At 37.2% G+C, this 17,695-nt stretch overlaps 1 protein-coding gene across 5 annotated transcripts in view; it reads left to right on the forward strand.

The window, feature by feature from the left end:
* The window catches only part of LOC117990491 (neural cell adhesion molecule 1-like), a 165,024-nt gene that overhangs the window by 70,219 nt on the left and 77,110 nt on the right, over nt 1-17,695 (forward strand). For all 5 annotated transcript variants that reach the window (XM_034977941.2, XM_069504681.1, XM_069504682.1 and 2 more), the window contains exon 5: nt 15,596-15,706. In XM_034977941.2, the coding sequence (XP_034833832.2) occupies nt 15,596-15,706 (111 nt within the window). The remainder of the gene's footprint in view (nt 1-15,595; nt 15,707-17,695) is intronic.

Raw genomic sequence — 17,695 nt, forward strand, 5'->3', positions numbered from 1 at the left:
GAGTGTCAACCAATCATTGGTGATTGCGATCGTGATATTGTAGCTATCATTCTACCGCAATGAAGCAGCTGGTCGACTAAAATTCCACAACTTTTTTAAATCTTTCTACTCAAAACATCTTTCTACAATGAAAGATTCATTTGATAAAACGAAAATACCCGAAAACTAGAATGGAATTAGGTACGTCAGATGTACACATTCCCACGGAAAAACCAAGTCGGAATGTTTTAGCGTATGCGGAGAATATATAGAAGCCTTATCTAAAAAGCCAGCCTTTCAGGGGCTTTCTCAAGCGGCGATGCAAAACAAAGCTTTGTTATAACTCCTTTGAGTTTCGGGAGGCGAATGAGAGGTTACATGCGACGCGCTGTCAAAGAAACCCCGGAGTGCTCTTATCGCAATAATGTACGACGATATCAAATTTGGAGTAGGTAGGTACACGCCTTCTCGACGTGAATTAATTTGCGAAATTTTGCTTTGGGTAACGGTAAATAGGTTACTGTTCAAAATAGGTCTCGACTCTTGACTCTTACCTACGTTTTAAGCTGCCTTTATACACTAGATGATGCCTGCGACTTCGTCGGCGTGGATTTAAGTTCCCGCGGGAACTCTCTGAATTTCCGGGACAAAAAGTAGCCTATGTCCGTCCCCGGGATGTAAGCTAGCTCAGTACCAAATTTCATCAAAATCGGTTGAACGGTTGGGCCGTGAAAACCTAGCAGACAGACAGACACACTTTCGTATTTATTATAATATTATTACTAGATGATGTCCGCGACTTCGTCCGGGTGGATTTAGGTTTTCAAAAATCCCGTCGGAACTCTTTGATTTCCCGGGATAAAAAGTAGCCTATGTATATGTAGTATGTATGTGTATGCTTTCCCGGAATGCAAGCTATCTCTGTACCAAATTTCATCAAAATCAGTTGAACGGATGGGCCGTGAAAGGCTAGCAGACAGACAGACAGACACACTTCCGCATTTATAATATTAGTATGGAAGTATGGATGGTGTAACCAGAATGCCTCAATAGATACTATAATAGAGCCTCAATAGCTCAACGGGTAAAGGAGTGTACTGAAAACCGAAAGGTCGACGGTTCAAACCCCGCCCGTTGCACTATTGTCGTACCTACTCCTAGCACAAGCCTGACGCTTAGTTGGAGAGGAAAGGGGAATATTAGTCATTTAACATGCAGTGGCGTGCAGCTCATAGATGCATAAATGCACTGCTTACCCTCAGTGTAAAAAATCAATGCTTATTTTTTCATTATAACCTGCCATAAAATAAGTTCATACCTAAATGCATACCCTGGATTGAACTCCTGTGCACGCCACTGTTAACATGGCTAATATTCTTTTTAAAAAAAATGCTAGCAAAAACGAAGACTGGCGATAGTACTGATGATTACTGATATGATATCACAAAAAAAAAACACGAAATAAATAAATAAATAAAATCTACTATTTTGTAAAAGTTCACGATATTTATTAAAATATTTGTCTGTCTGGTCAACGAACGTTGCGCGAGTAGGCCACTCGGAGGACTTATGAGGTATCTTTGTTTCTGAAAGTTAAGAGCAAAAATATTCCTTTTAGGAGATGATCAATGCTCGCTCAGCTGTTCCGCCAACTTGTTTCATTAAATTCAAATTTAGTGTTGTACTTATTAATTCAAGCGAGCGTTCTCTCGCGCCATGAGTTTGCCGCGCGGGTGCTTTTTATATTCTTCATTTTGTGTTTAAGCTTTGCGGGGTGTTTTAGAGAGGGGTGGATTTACAGTTTTTCGGGAGCACTGAAATATCATTTTGCGAGATTCGGTTTATTAACACGCTCTTTCCACATTTTAAAATTGTTAACAAAATTAATTCCCCCATCAGTACCCTTCTCTAAATACATAAAAGGAAAAGGTGACTGACTGACTGACTGACTGACTGACTGACTGACTGATCTATCAACGCACAGCTAAAACTACTGGAGGGATCGGGCTGAAATTTGGCTAGCAGGTTGCTATTACAACGTAGACTTCCGCTAAGAAAGGATTTTTGAAAATTCAACCCCTAAGGAGGTGAAATAGTGGTTTGAAATTTGTGTAGTCCACGCGGACGAAGCGCGAGCATAAGCTAGTTTAAGACTTTAAGTATAAATGCGAAAGTGTGTTTGTTTGTTGGTTTATTGGTTTGTCTTTCAATCACGTCGCAACGGTACAACGGATTGACGTGATTTTTTGCATGGGTATAGATAAGGACCTGGAGAGTGACATAGGCTACTTTTATCCCGGAAAATCAAAGAGTTCCCACGGGATTTTTAAAAAACCTAATTCCACGTGGACGTAGTCGCGGGCATAAGCTAGTATTATAATATAATTACTTTTTAACTGCAAAAATAATATGTATGGTCCGCGGCAGGTATAGATGGCAATTGGGGTATTGCGGGGGGCCTCACCTGCAAGTCAAGTCAAGTCAAGTCAAATGATTTATTCAAAATAGGTAATAAATTACTCTTATTGATTGTCTGGTATAGTGTTAGATTTGTAAGATAATATAGTGGTGATAATTATAACGCAAACTTAAAACTAAAGCTACGAGGGTTCCAAACGCGCCCAGGTCTGAGAAGAGCCCACAACAAACTCAGCCGGGTATTCTTTTTATTATCACCACTTTACAAATTTATTGAAACTTATTAGAACTATCACAAAGTCGTTAAGCAACTCATTCCCAAGCTTGCTTATCATTTAAATAATCCTTTACATTGTAATAGGATTTTTCAATTAGTTTACGTTTTATGAAAACTTTGAACTTGTTGAGAGACATCTCCAATATGTCTTCTGGAAGCTTATTATAGAAACGTATGGAATTACGAGCAAATGAATTGCTAACTTTACTGAGCCTAGAGGCGGGAATTACAAGTTTATTTTTATTTCTAGTATTTATATTATGACAGTCACTTTTTTTTTTAAATTTATTTATGTTTTTATGTACGTACAGTAAATTTTCAAAAATATATTGATTATGCACTGTCATAATTTTAACTTCCCTAAATTTAGTTCTCAGCGACTCTCGTGGCCCCATACTGTATATGGCTCGAACAGCCCTTTTCTGCAGCACAAAAATAGAATTAATATCAGCAGCATTACCCCATAATAATATACCATATGACATAATGCTGTGAAAGTAACTAAAATATACTAGTCTCGCAGTTTCTATGTCTGTCAACTGGCGAATCTTTTTTACCGCATATGCGGCAGAACTAAGTCTGTTCGATAAGTTATTTATATGAGAGCCCCATTGAAGTTTTGCATCTAACGTTATTCCAAGAAAAATAGCGGTATCCACTAAATCTAATTCCTCATTATTAAGTTGCACAGTGGTTTTCACCTGCTTAACATTTGGTAAAGTGAATTTAATACACTTTGTCTTTTTCCCGTTGAGAAGCAGGTTATTAGCTTCGAACCACTGTACTAACTTGGTGAGAGAATTGTTTACTTCATCAAAAGTTGTTAAGTATCGATTGATTTTAAATAAAAGTGATGTATCATCAGCAAACAAGACTATCCCGTAATTGTCCTTAGCGAGGTAAGGAAGGTCATTGATGTAAATAAGGAACAGAAAAGGTCCTAAGATGGAACCTTGTGGCACCCCCATTTTTACAACGGATCCGGGAGATCGCTTTCCATTCACGTCTACCCTTTGTATTCTATCATTTAGGTAAGAACTCATCAATTCCAATGCTGCACCCCTAATTCCATAATGGTGCAATTTCGCGACCAATGTTTCATGATCAACGCAGTCGAAAGCCTTGGATAAATCACATAAAACGCCAAGCGCATCACGTGATTCCTCCCAGGCTTCAAATATATTTAGTATTAACTCAACACCAGCATCGGTTGTTGAGCGACCCCGTGTAAAACCAAACTGTTTGGTGTGAAATAAATCATTAATGTTGAAAAAATTAAGCAGTTGAGTTAAAATTATTTTTTCAAAGATTTTACTAAAAGTGGGTAGTACAGATATCGGTCTGAAGTTAGTGGGGTCACTAGTACTACCTGATTTAAATAATGGAATTATTTACTATGTTTCATTAAGTCTGGAAACTCACCACAGTCAACACAATTATTGAATATTAATGCTAACTCGGGTGCAACAATATCAATTAATGATTTCACAACGTTAACGGAAATGCCCCACAGATCATTTGTTTTCTTATTATTAATTAATTTAAAAGCTTTGATAACGTCAGAGCAACTAACGTGACTGAATTCAAACATTTTATTACATTCAGGCACGTTATCCTCCAATAGTGAGAGAGCGGCGGCTGCTGAAGAGTTCAATGATTTTGTAGTAGAAACAGGAATATCTGTAAAGAAGGTCTCGAAAACGGTTGCAACCTCGGGGTCTGACGTAATCAACTTGTCATGATATTTTAGTTCAAAATTACAAGTTTTATGTGTCACTCTTCCTGTTTCTTCGTTAACTATTTTCCAGGTAGTTTTTACTACATTGGAGCTGTTTTTAATTTTTGCCTGGATATATTTTGACTTGGCTGCAATGCAATCTCTCTTAAACTTTTTGGAAAACAGTTGAACGTACTGCTTGAATTCGTCACCAGTATCATATTGTCGCTCCGCATACAATTCATATAGTTTTTGTCTACTTTTATGTAGTTCTACTGTTGCCCATTCACTAAAAACTTTTGCATCAGTAGTCAAGACCGATTTACTGGTGAATATTGAGTTAAATATAGTATTGAATATATTAAAAAATGTATTATACATTTCATCAGGACTAAACCCATTTGACAAAAATGGAAGGTGTTTTATAAGGCTTAGTCTCATATTCTCAATTCGGTCAGACGTTACTGGTACAAAGGTTATTCTACGTTTAGAATTTTTTTTCTTCAAATTTTCAAACTGGATCAACTGTCCACAATGATCCGAATCCAATTTGCTAATTATGGTTTTAGTAATTGGATTTATATTTGTAAAAATATTGTCTATACATGTGGCGCTAGTTACAGTTATTCTTGTAGGCTCCATAAACATGTTGGATAGGTTGTAGGATTTGAAAAGATTTAATAATTTGCCATTTAAAGGGCTACTTTCCAAAATATTTACATTAAAGTCTCCGCACACAATCAGCTTTTTATTTGATTTTGAGATTTGAATAAGACTTCATCCATTACCTTTTCAAAAAGATCAAAGTTAGACAAGGGTGGTCTATATACAGACACAACAATGAATTGCTCAAGTTCAACTGAGGATAGTTCTATTGTTCGCTCAACAGACAGGCTCTCTATGTCATTTCGATTCTTGAATTTTAATTGTTTGCTAAGCAAAATTAACGAGCCGCCATGAATCGCATTGGTTCTGGTGAACGAACTACCAACCTGGTGATTACCAAAATTGAATGTATACTCATGATTTTTTAACCAATGCTCAGTTATACATAAAATATCAATATTGAAATTATTCAAAAAAAGTTCTATTTCCAGATCTTTCCCTCTGATACATTGAATGTTTTGGTGCACCAGATTGATAACATTAGATTTTTTGCAACAACTTGCAATTTCTAATTCTTTGCCGGTGAAGCTCTGTATACTTTGATGTACATTTTTCATGTGACAGGGCTCCTCCGTTGTCTTACTGTCTAGTTTAAACAAGCAATAGGGTTCCTAATAGTACTTACACTATTGCTCGAGTCAATAATAGAAAAATTAGTACTAGAAGTACTCGAGTCAATATTATAACCACCGCACGCACCGGGTTAGCGCGAAGGCTGTGCGGGTGTGTGCGTTCCCTCCCCGATTGCCATCTTGACCTGTCACGTAGTTTTTTTTTAAAAAGAGATAGCGAGCAAACGAGCAGGCGGGTCACCTGATGTTAAGTGATTACCGCCGCCCATGAACATTTGCAGCACCACAGGAACCGGCGATGCGTTGCCGGCCTTTTAGCAATTTGTTGGTCCGCCCCTTGAATAACCCCATGTTGTAATTTAGTGGGAACACCGCCGATGGGAGTTGGTTCCACAGTTTGCATGTGCGTGGAAAGAAGGATGTATAGGTATACCTTCCATAGAGTGGAATCATCATATTATTTTTATGTAATAGAATAAAGCCGTGATGGCTCAGTGGTTCGAACAAGAGCACCTTTAATTTTCGGAGTAAAGTATGTTTGAAGAAATTAAAATATCACTCGCTTTAAAGATCAAGGAAACATCATGAGGAAACCTGCTTGTCTAAGAGTTCTCCATAATGTTCTCAAAGGTGTGTGAAGTCTACTAATCTGTACATGACCCGCGTGGTAGACTATGGCCAAACCCTTCTCACTCTGAGAGGAGACCCTTTGCAGTGAGCCGGCGATGGGTTGATCATGATGATGATACCCAGTGGCGTGCACAGGGTTTGAAGCCAGGGTAGGCACTAGTTAAGTAGGAGCCTGTTCACTGGCAGGTCATAACGGAAAATATGTATTGAGCTATTTCAACTGGGGTAAGCAGTGCATTTATGCCTCTATGACCTGCACGCCACTGATGATACCATAACTTGTCTAAGTAGACTCCATATTGAAGCCACTAGTTCATACATAATTCAGACGCCATAATTACAAGCGTAGTCTCTGTTATACTACACAACCCGACAGTAACAAAATGGCCTAACCCAGAATTATTAAAAACTAGATGACGTCCGATTCGTCCGCGTGGATTTAGACTTTAAAAATCCCATGGCAACTCTTTGATTTTTCGGGATAAAAAGTAGCTTGTGTCCTTCCCCGGAATGCAAGCTATCTCTGTACCAAATTTCGTCAAAATCGGTTGAATGGATGGACCGTGAAAGGCTAGACAGACAACACTTTTAACAATAATAATAAAATAATTTTCTTTTTGATTCCATCTTATTTTTAACTACCTGGTATATGTAGAAATTTGATATAAGTACCTAATAGTATAGTAGGTATACATAATAATTATACTAAGCCTATGTTACTTTTGATGGTGAAAGAGTTAATCGATTAAAAAGAAACAAATCTTATCTCTTTATAAATGAAAAATATTACAATCAAAGTCAAAAGTCAAAGTAAAGTCAAATAATTTATTAAAAGTAGGTACTATTGTAGAAATTTGCTGATGAATTTCATCAGTTTTCTGCCATACGTTTTGGCTTTCTGATCCGATAGTAGACTCAATGCTACCGCTTACCGCTTAGTGGTTAAAAATAAGACTTGTTGAAAGGATTAGTAGGGTGATTTCGTAAAATCTCCATCAATCATTATTACAATCTCAATTGTTGTGATTGTCTGAATTTGTGCAATCCTGGTTGCAACAATGCATTGTAGCCAATATTGAGCGAGCGTCAACCAATCGAAGGTGATTGCGATCGGGACATTGTAGCTGTCATTCTACCGCAATCGCTACTGGAAATCAGATGTCAAAACTCATTCATAAAACTAAGCCTACCTACCTAATTAACACCTGGTAGAATTGTTAGTTGTAGGCATTGCTAGAACAAAATAGAAACTATAATTTGAACGAGCGCTCTTATAACCGCCGGCAAAGCTCACCTAAAAATCTGATTTTGGGGTTAGACCACTTTCACACTAACGGTCACATATTTTACCATCAAATATACGTAACATACGAGTAATTGTATAAGATAGCGTAAGTGATAACACACTGAGTGTTGGGGAAGGTAAATAATGATAGCTAACATTTTCATTTCTACGTAAACTGTGGTTATAGTATAAATGGGAACATTTTATTTAATAACTAGATATTTACAAAGTACATACGCCTACTTATCACTACCCACACTATACCTAAATGCGAAAGTGTGTTTGTTTGTTAATTATTTTTTTTTTTTAATGAAAGATTAGCCAATTTTTTTTAATGACTAATATTTCCCTTTCCTCTCCAATTAAGCGTCAAGCTTGTGCTAGGAGTAGGTACGACAATAGTGCAACGGGCGGGGTTTGAACCGTCGACCTTTCGGTTTTCAGTCCACTCCTATACCGGTTGAGCTATTGAGGCTCAAAGATTAGTTGGTTAGTCCTTCAATCCCGCCGCCACGAAACACCAAGTTTACTGTCATCATCTTAACCCATTGCTGGCTTACTAATGCCACTATTGAGCATGAGTCTCCTCAGAATGAAAAGAGCTTAGACCATAGTCCACCACGCTGGCCAAGAGTGGCTCTGCAGACTTCACACACTTTTGTGATGAGTTGAGAATATTTTGAAGAACTCTCACTCAGTTTTCCTTCGCAAGTGATCCATACTTCCATACTTTTAAATATTATAAATGCGAAAGTGTTTCGGTCTGCATGTCTGTCTGTCTGTCTGCTAGCTTTTCACGGCCCAACGGTTCAACCTTTTTGGATGAAATTTAGTACAGAGTTAGCTTACATCCCGAGGCACCTCACATGCCAATGTTGTGCAAATTCCCATTTTTTATTTATTTATTTACGTAAACAATTGGTATCATCACTGAAACTATTAAAGCTACATGTTCTACAGCTATTAGTTGCTAGCCCCCACGATACGGGCCGCCATTCCGGTTTCCTCTCTAGAAGAATATTTGCATGCACGCTACAAATGTTTGCTCCAATTGCAACGCTATTTCATAATTGCAATTTATGATTCGCTGTACGTAACAAGTATTGCTTTATTGAAGTCACATACTTTAGTATTAACTAACTTTGGCATGCAGATAGCTATTATGACATAGGCATCTGCTAAGAAAGGATTTTTGAAAATTCAACCTCTAAAGGGGTGAAACAGGGGTTTAAAATTTCTGTAGTCCACGTGGACGAAGTCGCGAGCATAAGCTAGTCAATGTCTATAGGCGATCGCTAGTATAATATAAAGCAGTAGAAATAATAGTTTTTTTAAAGATTCAATCTGTACTTTGATTTTTGCACACAACTTATACCTACTCTCTAGCGATATTGTTTGCCATCGTTTTAGTATAAAGGATTTGTCTCGGTGTATAATTGCTAGTTTGTTGCTCCTACTTTTCTTCTATATACCAAGCGGAATCGTAATGTTTTATTGAACATAACGGCATTGAAGTCAGTATGCATATTATTTATATTGCAGCTGCGTGCATGAATTCACGTGTGAAGTTTGTGTACAATTTAAATATGTGTAGTTATTTTACAGTATAATATAGTTAATACGCCTAACGACAGCTTTTATGTCAGCTTAGGCTTAAGAGTTCATGAGGTGATACAAAACCTTTACTAACCTTAAACATAGGGAAATTGTCGCACGATTTTGCTCGATGCGAAAACAGCCTTAATCAATCAATTTTTTTTTTCTAAACTACATAGGTTATGGCCATACTACCTAACAGTGATAAAATTTTTGAAAAAATTAACCCAATAAATGCGAAAGCGACAAGAATATTAAAAGCAGCCGCGTATTCGACTCACGACGTGAAGAGAACGCTCGCTTGAATTAATAAGTACAACACTAAATTTGAATTTAATGAAACAAGTTCGAGGAGCAGCTGAGCGTATATCGATTTGGCCCTGAAAGAAGTATTTTTACAAGATTTTTTATTTTCACAAAAGTGATACCTTACGGTGGTTTATTTCCTCTTCTGGTGAAAGAAGGACTGCCTCGTTTTTGCGTAAAAAACCAGCCCGGCTGCATTTAGCTAAAATTCAGCCCGTTTAGTAAATTGTTTTTTTCGAGAACACGTTTTAATTTTTTACTGTGTTATATCCACAACTTCACAGTTTCAGATTTTTTCTTTTACTTGTGCTCTAAAGTACCTACCCACCTGCGAAATTTTATGGTACCCTATAAGTTTTCTTGACATACACGATAGACAGAGACAACAAAGTGATCCTATAAGGGTTACTTTTAGGTACGGAACCCTAAAAACATACTAATTGCCGCCAATTACAGCGATAAAGCCTTAACTTTTCACAAAAAATACTTCACCCAATAAATTCGAGAGCGACAAGAATATTAAAAGCAGCCGCGTATTCGACTCACGACGTGAAGAGAACGCTCGCTTGAATTAATAAGTACAACACTAAATTTGAATTTAATGAAACAAGTTCGACGAGCAGCTGAGCGTAAATCGATTTCCTCCTGAAAGAAAATGAAGCGATTTGAAACGTCGATTGTATTCGTGAATATGCCTTAGTAAGCGATAATGGGTTCTAAATCGTTTCACGTTGATACGAGGATGTTTTAATTCATTATTCAAAAGGGGAATTCCTATTGATACATTTAAATAGGAGAAATATATTAAGAGAAGAAGAAGAAATAGGAGAAATGTTATAAAGTTCTTTAGGTTAAAATTACGAACGAAATGAGACGCAAGTGGCCCAAAAACATCCGGATTAAAGAAAAAAAATACCTATTTGGATCAGAAGTGTAACTACACCATTTTGTTCGCAAGTTGTTCCTTTGAAAACTTTATGGCATAACTCTTATAGGGAAAGAGCCAGCGCGTGCCAAACCTTCCTTATGTTATAAAAGCTGAAAGTTTCTCTGCTCTCAGAATACCCGGCTGAGTTTGTTGTGGGCTCTTCTCAGACCTAGGTGCGTTTGGAACCCTCGTAGCTTTAGTTTTAAGTTTGCGCAATAATTATCACCACTATAATTATCTTACAAAATATCTAACATCTGGCCATCAAAAAGTTTAATTTATTACCTATTTTGAATAAATCATTTGAATTTGATAGAGATAACAGATGATGAAAGTGTAAAAATCTTACGTCAAAGTACCTATACAGTCTTTTTTTATATTTTCTTCGGAGTAGTATTAGAAATCACGACATGCATTGTCAAACACTTTATGGTGGCAACCCCCTCCCAGACACCTTTAAAGTTTAATAAGTTATTAACGTTAGGCTCTTAGGCCATTCGGTATGCAGATTTCCCCACGATGTCTTTCTTTAGCGTTAACTGGTAAATACGTTTTTTTCTTTTTTAGGGTTCCGTACCTCAAAAGGAAAAATGGAACCCTTAGAGGATCGCTTTGTTGTCTGTCTGTCTGTCTGTCGGTCTGTCCGTCTGTCTGTCAAGAAACCTACAGGGTACTTCCCGTTGACCTAGAATCTTGAAATTTGGCAGGTAGGTAGATCTTATAGCTGACTTTTGGGGAAAAATCTGAAAACCGTGAATTTAGGGTTAGATTACACAAAAAAAATTAAATTGTGGTCATGAACTAATAATTAATATTTTCAACTTTCGAAGTGAGATAACTATATCAAGTGGGGTATCATATGAAAGGTCTTCACCTGTACATTCTAAAACAGATTTTTTATTTATTTTTATGCATCATAGTTTTTGAATTATCTTGCAAAATATCGAAAAAATACGACTGTAGTACGGAACCCTCATTGCGCGAGCCTGACTCGCACTTGGCCGGTTTTTTATTATCAACATAAAGAATTTTTTACAAGTCCCAAGTTTAGACACAGCAAAAAAACCACAAAGGTTTAGATGAAGTGTCTCATTCCGTCTACTTATCTAAATATATAAAAGGAAAAGGTGACTGACTGACTGACTGACTGATTCAACGCACAGCTTAAACTACTGGACGGATCGGGCTGAAATTTGGCATGCAGATAGCTATTATGACGTAGGCCTCCGCTAAGAAAGTATTTTTGAAAATTCAACCCCTAAGGGGGTGAAATAGGGATTTGAAATTTGTGTAGTCCACGCGGACGAAGTCGCGAGCACAAGCTAGTCAATACATAATAGTGTTTCTATAAATAATTAACGTTGTTTATAGAAGCACTTATTACGATTTTAAATTACATTTAATTCGTTAGAATTTTTTGTTAATAGAATAATAAATAATAATAAATAAAACGTTAATTTTTCAATCATCTAGATTATACACATACATGGATTTGATCTTGAACAAATTTGCGTGCTTGTTGACATAAGCATATACAATATTAAAAATGGTACAAGATCAAGAACTGGCTATCCTAGCTAGATTTTTAGATCTGTGTTAAGGATAGCCAATATATAAAATAGGATCTTAACTTATATTTCAAATTAACTCTAGTAAGTTCTGTTCTAAGTTTATTATCTACTAAACTATTTATTAGCCGAGGGATCATATTGTATGCACTGATGCGCTCAGCGTATGTTGTTTTTCCAAGGTATGGTTATTAGTTCTATTTTATTCTGACCTTAATAACATGAACTGTCTCCTATTTATTACGAGCATGTATGTAATTGTGTGAGATTGCGCAAATGATAACGAATGAGGACGAGGGTGGGATATAATGAACGCTAACGTTTTCATCTTTCACTAAGTGGCCGTTAGTAATGAACGTAATTTCGTCACTGAAATTAAATAGAAGTACCTACCTACGTATTTCATTTAGCCATTATTTCTTTTTAGGATTCCGTAATGAAACTAAAAACCCTTATTATATAGCTACCTACTAGATTATGCTGCAACTTCGTTTGTATAGATTTAGGTTTGTAAAAATTCCGTGGAAATTGTTTGATTTCCTGGGATAAACAGTAGCTTAAGTCATTCTCCGTCTTAACTATATCCATGCAAAAAAATCATGTCGATCTGTTGCTCCGTTGTAGCGTGATTGAAGGACAAATCAATAAACCAACAAATAAACTCAATTTTAAAAGTAATCTTAGACAATTTTAAGCGTATCCATTATGGGGAATTCCTCACGATGTTTTCCTTAAGTAAAGTACTTTAAGTACTTACTTAAAGATTTACTGAAATTAAATACTTACTGAAATTAAATACTTACTTAAATTAAATACTTACTGAAATTTAATACTTACTGAAATTAAATACTTACTGAAATTAAATACTTACTGAAATTAAATAGAAGTACCTACCTACGTATTTCATTTAGCCATTATTTCTTTTTAGTGTTCTGTAATGAAACAAGAAACCCTTTTTCTTCTTCTTCTTATACTTTGGGGCTATGCAGGTTCTTGAATATCCTGTATCACTTCGACCGTCTCCGATCCATTCTGTTCGCCTCCACTCCACATTTCCTGGTCAAATCCTATGGTCGCCAGATTCAGCAGCACTTTTTGACTGGAATTAAAGTAGCATCCTCAGGGTATACGATGTGTTTCCCTAGATGAATGCTGCGTTTATGCATTACTAGCTTATGCTCGCGACTTCGTCCGCGTGGACTACACAAATTTCAAACCAATATTTTACCCCTTAGGGGTTGAATTTTCAAAAATCCTTTTTTAGCGGATGCCTACGTCGTAATAGCTATCTGCATGCCAAATTTTAGCCCGATCCGTCCAGTAGTTTGAGCTGTGCCTTGATAGATCAGTCAGTCAGTCAGTCAGTCAGTCACCTTTTCCTTTTATATATCACCTACTAGCTTATGCTCGCGACTTCATCCACGTGGACTACACAAATTTCAAACCCCTATTTTACCCCTTAGGGGTTGAATTTTCCAAAATCCTTTTTTAGCGGATGCCTCCGTCGTAATAGCTATCTGCATGCCAAATTTTAGCCCGATCCGTCCAGTAGTTTGAGCTGTGCCTTGATAGATCAGTCAGTCAGTCAGTCAGTCAGTCACCTTTTCCTTTTATATATCACCTACTAGCTTATGCTCGCGACTTCATCCACGTGGACTACACAAATTTCAAACCTCTATTTCACCCCCTTAGAAGTTGAACTTTGAAAAATCCTTTCCTAGCGGATGCCTACGTCATAATAGCTATCTGCATGCCAAATTTCAGCCCGATCCGTCCAGTAGTTTGAGCTGTGCCTTGATAGATCAGTCAGTCAGTCAGTCACCTTTTCCTTTTATATGTTTAGATTATGTGCACGATAATGCTCTTTGACTTTCCGGCATAAAAAGTAGCTTGAGTCTTTTCCAGATCTATAATTAAATCCATGCAAAAAATCACTTCAATCCATTGCTCCGTTGCAACCAACAAACAAACACACTTTCACATTTATATCTATGGCTATGACTATGACTTAATCCTATTGTTATTGCTAATAACGATCTCAAGTGGAAATGCGCCAGTTAATATTGAATGCACTATACTAAACGGGTCGTTGTACAAAGTTACCCGAGCCTATTGTATTGAACCACAGTCGATTGTATTGAACGCTTATTTAATACAGTGAAGGGTCCGAAACAGTAATTTGGTTTTGCGGCGTTTGCGGCCTTCCCTTTTGTTTACACGTTGTTTCCACTGTTTTGTTTCTGTAATGGTATTGAAATTGCTTGAGAGATCATTATTAGATGAAATGAATACGCCTTCTTCAACGTCAATATCAGATGTTTAATTGAAAACACCCGTAAATACTTATGAGATAACTCATTGAAACACCATGTAATACTTCTTTAACACATTTATGCTCATTGAAACACTCATGAAATACTTTTTTTACATATTTATCACCACTTACAACAATACTTCACACTTTTTGAGGTTTTCCAGCTCTAAAGCCCGAAGAGAATTGATATTAGAACACGCCATTTATGCCGACCAAAAGTCACGTTTCTTTTTTTTCATTCATTTAACCGAAATTGCAAAGTGCTATGCTATTGGTCTGAATCAAAAACAACCCACCAATGACAGCCTCTTTGAAATTTCATCCAATGAGATTATTCCTAAAACTTAATGCAGTTGTGAAAAGTATGTGATTTGACCAAAGAATTTCTAAGTACTACTTCGTAGATTTGACTCAAACGATAAATTATTATTTGAAAATCATGACATAACTAGATTAGTCGAAATTCCACGGATAGGTACATACGAAGCGATTTGCCTCCTCTTTACGAAATTTCTTATATCTTCTCTCAACCAATTTATGGTTAATCGGATGGACCTTTAAGAATCCCGTGGGAACTTTTTGATTTTCCGGGATAAAAAGTACCATATTATGTCCGTCCCCGGAATGTAAGCTAATTTTGAACCGAATTTCATCAAAATCGGTAAAACTATTGGCCCGTGAAAAGCTAGCAGACAGGCAGACAGGCACACTTTCGCATTTGTAATATTAACTAGCTTATTTCCGCGACTTCGTCCATTTTCATGATTGTAGGTCAGCGGGAAGTACCTATCTATTCTATAGGTTTTCCCATGGTTTTCCTTCCCCTTTTCTTGACAGGAACGGCAGATAGACAGACAATGAAGTGATCCGAATCCGATAAAGATAAACAAAAGTTTTTACTTTTTGTCATTGTATACTTATTGCTTTAATTCAGTTTTAGTACCTGAATCACAGCAACTCAAAAATATTCTTTACTGTACTACTATTGCACTTTATGAGGCATAACTACTGATTGATATACTTAACTTCGGAGGCTTACGAAACTGAGATATTAATTCAACCAGCGCCATCTATCGTCATAGCGAAGACTATGACCACGCGAGACACACCGCACTTGACTTCGTCTCCGCGCTCGACGGCGAACCCATCTAGGTTCTTTCTAGGACACAGTCGTCTAAGTCTAGGTCCATTTTACTCTGACGATTTTACTATTATGATTCGATCTCGAATTCTATCATCTATCATCGTTGGGTCAGTTGTAAAATCTCAGATTTAGCACACAGGCTACTAATATTTCCTCAAAGCGAGTACCTGACCAATAAAATTAATGTTGTTGCAGTGCCACCACATCAGCTGATCCTGTACGACAAGTCGGGCCGCGACGTGTCGGGAGTCGTCGGCCCTCTGGAGGAGGGAAACGAGCTTGTCCTCGTCTGCGAGGTCAGGGGAGGTAAGCCTTTTTTGATTGAATATAATCATCAACTTCGACCGCGTGGACAACTCAAATTTCGAACTCCTATTTTAACCCTTTAGTGCTTTAGGGGTTGAATTTTCAAAAATCCTTTCTTAGCGGATGTCTACGTCATAAATCATAATAGCTATCTGCATACCAAATTTCAGCCCGATCCGTCCAGTAGTTTGCGCTGTGCGTTAATAGATCAGTCAGTCAGTCAGTCACCCTTTCCTTTTATATAATATTTAGATACCAGTAATTTTAAATGGTGTTTTTTAAAGACTCAAAGGCAGTTGATATCCATAAAGCTAGCAATGAAATAAATCCCGGATAATCTTTTAAGTAAGCCAACTAACTGATCGCCCAAAGTGTTCCCGGGAGCTCCAACCGATTACAGGCACATGTGGCACATTCTATTCGCATTAGTTGTTCATAATGCCCCACTGTATCGTACTGACGCGGAACTAGTCCGCTGTGTTACGTCATATGGCCGCACTTTATTGTAGGAACTTAGTGAGTATGAGGAACTAAGCGCCCGGGAGTTCGCGGCAATTACTGAGCCGGCAGCCGCGTAATCGTATAGTCATTGTGCCCTAACGTATCACACTGAACATCGAATTAATTCCTTATAATATTTGTTCATAGTAATATGGCTGCATTGTATGAACTTAAAGAATATGAGTAACCAAGTATCCTGGGGGTTTGGGGCTATTACTGTAACGCGTTATCATTTAAGTAGGTACCTACCTATTATGCATTAGTAGCCAACTAATTGCCCAAAGTGTTTTCGGGAGCTCCAACCGATTACAGGCACATGTGGCACATTCTATTCCCATTAGTTGTTCATAATGCCCCACTGTATCGTACTGACGCCGAACTAGTCCGCTGTGTTACGTCATATGGCCGCACTTTATTGTAGGAACTTGTTGGGTATGAGAAACTAAGCATCCAGGTAATTTGGTGCGATTTCTGTGCCGCATTATTATTTAGGTGTCATTATATTACTTCATAATAATAAGGCCGCACTTTATTGTATGAACTTAATGGGTATGAGGGACCAAGTATCCTTGGAGTTAGGGGCGATTACAGTGACTGCGTTATCATGTAAGTGTTATGCATTAGTAGCCAACTGATCACCCAAATTTCCCAACCGATTACAGGCAATGTGACTGGCGGCATATTTTATTCGCATTAGTTGTTCATAATGCCCCACTGTATCGTACTGACGCCGAACCAGTCCGCTCTGTTACGTCATAATATGGCCCCACTATATTGATTGAACTTAGTGGGTTTGAGGAACAAAGTACTCCGGGAGCTCGGAATTATTTTCGACGCATGGCGCATTTTATACGCATTAGTAATTGTTCACATAATATACTATAAACACTTTCTTGTATTACTGTATTATTTTTTACTAGAAGCTGAGCTGGACACAAAAGCATTATTTCACGCAATTAGTTAATACACTGCGCTCTTTCAAATAAGTTTCAAATAATATTTTTTTTTCAATTTCCCTTTATTTGAAAAATGTGCACACCTACCAAAATTTTCACTTTGTGTACGAGAGAATGCAGTGCGTTGCAATTTCTTTGACACCAGTCAAAAAATGGACAACGATTGTATTGTGTTGAAACTGCACAATTTTAAACATTTTTTTGCATGCATTCGCACGTTTCTGTGAACGATGAAAATTTATTCGCTCGCGCACGGTGGTGTAAAAATGTTTTTCAATATAAAAATCAAATGTTTTACATTTTAAATTACATTGAATGGGTACCGTGTAGGCTTGCCAACTATAAATAAATAATTTCCAGGGTTTTTCTCTTTGAAACCCGGGACTCATAGAATTTGTGTGCTCCAAAAAGTCCTTTGTTAAAATATTTTTTAATTTGAAATCTCTAGCGTGTGTTGCGGAAAATAAAAGTAAGCTACAGGACAGCTATAAAATTAGAGTAAGTATTATTGTTGGGAAAAGTTAAAAACTTT

Source organism: Maniola hyperantus, chromosome 18 (genome assembly GCF_902806685.2).
Source record: "Maniola hyperantus chromosome 18, iAphHyp1.2, whole genome shotgun sequence".
NCBI lineage: Eukaryota > Metazoa > Arthropoda > Insecta > Lepidoptera > Nymphalidae > Maniola > Maniola hyperantus.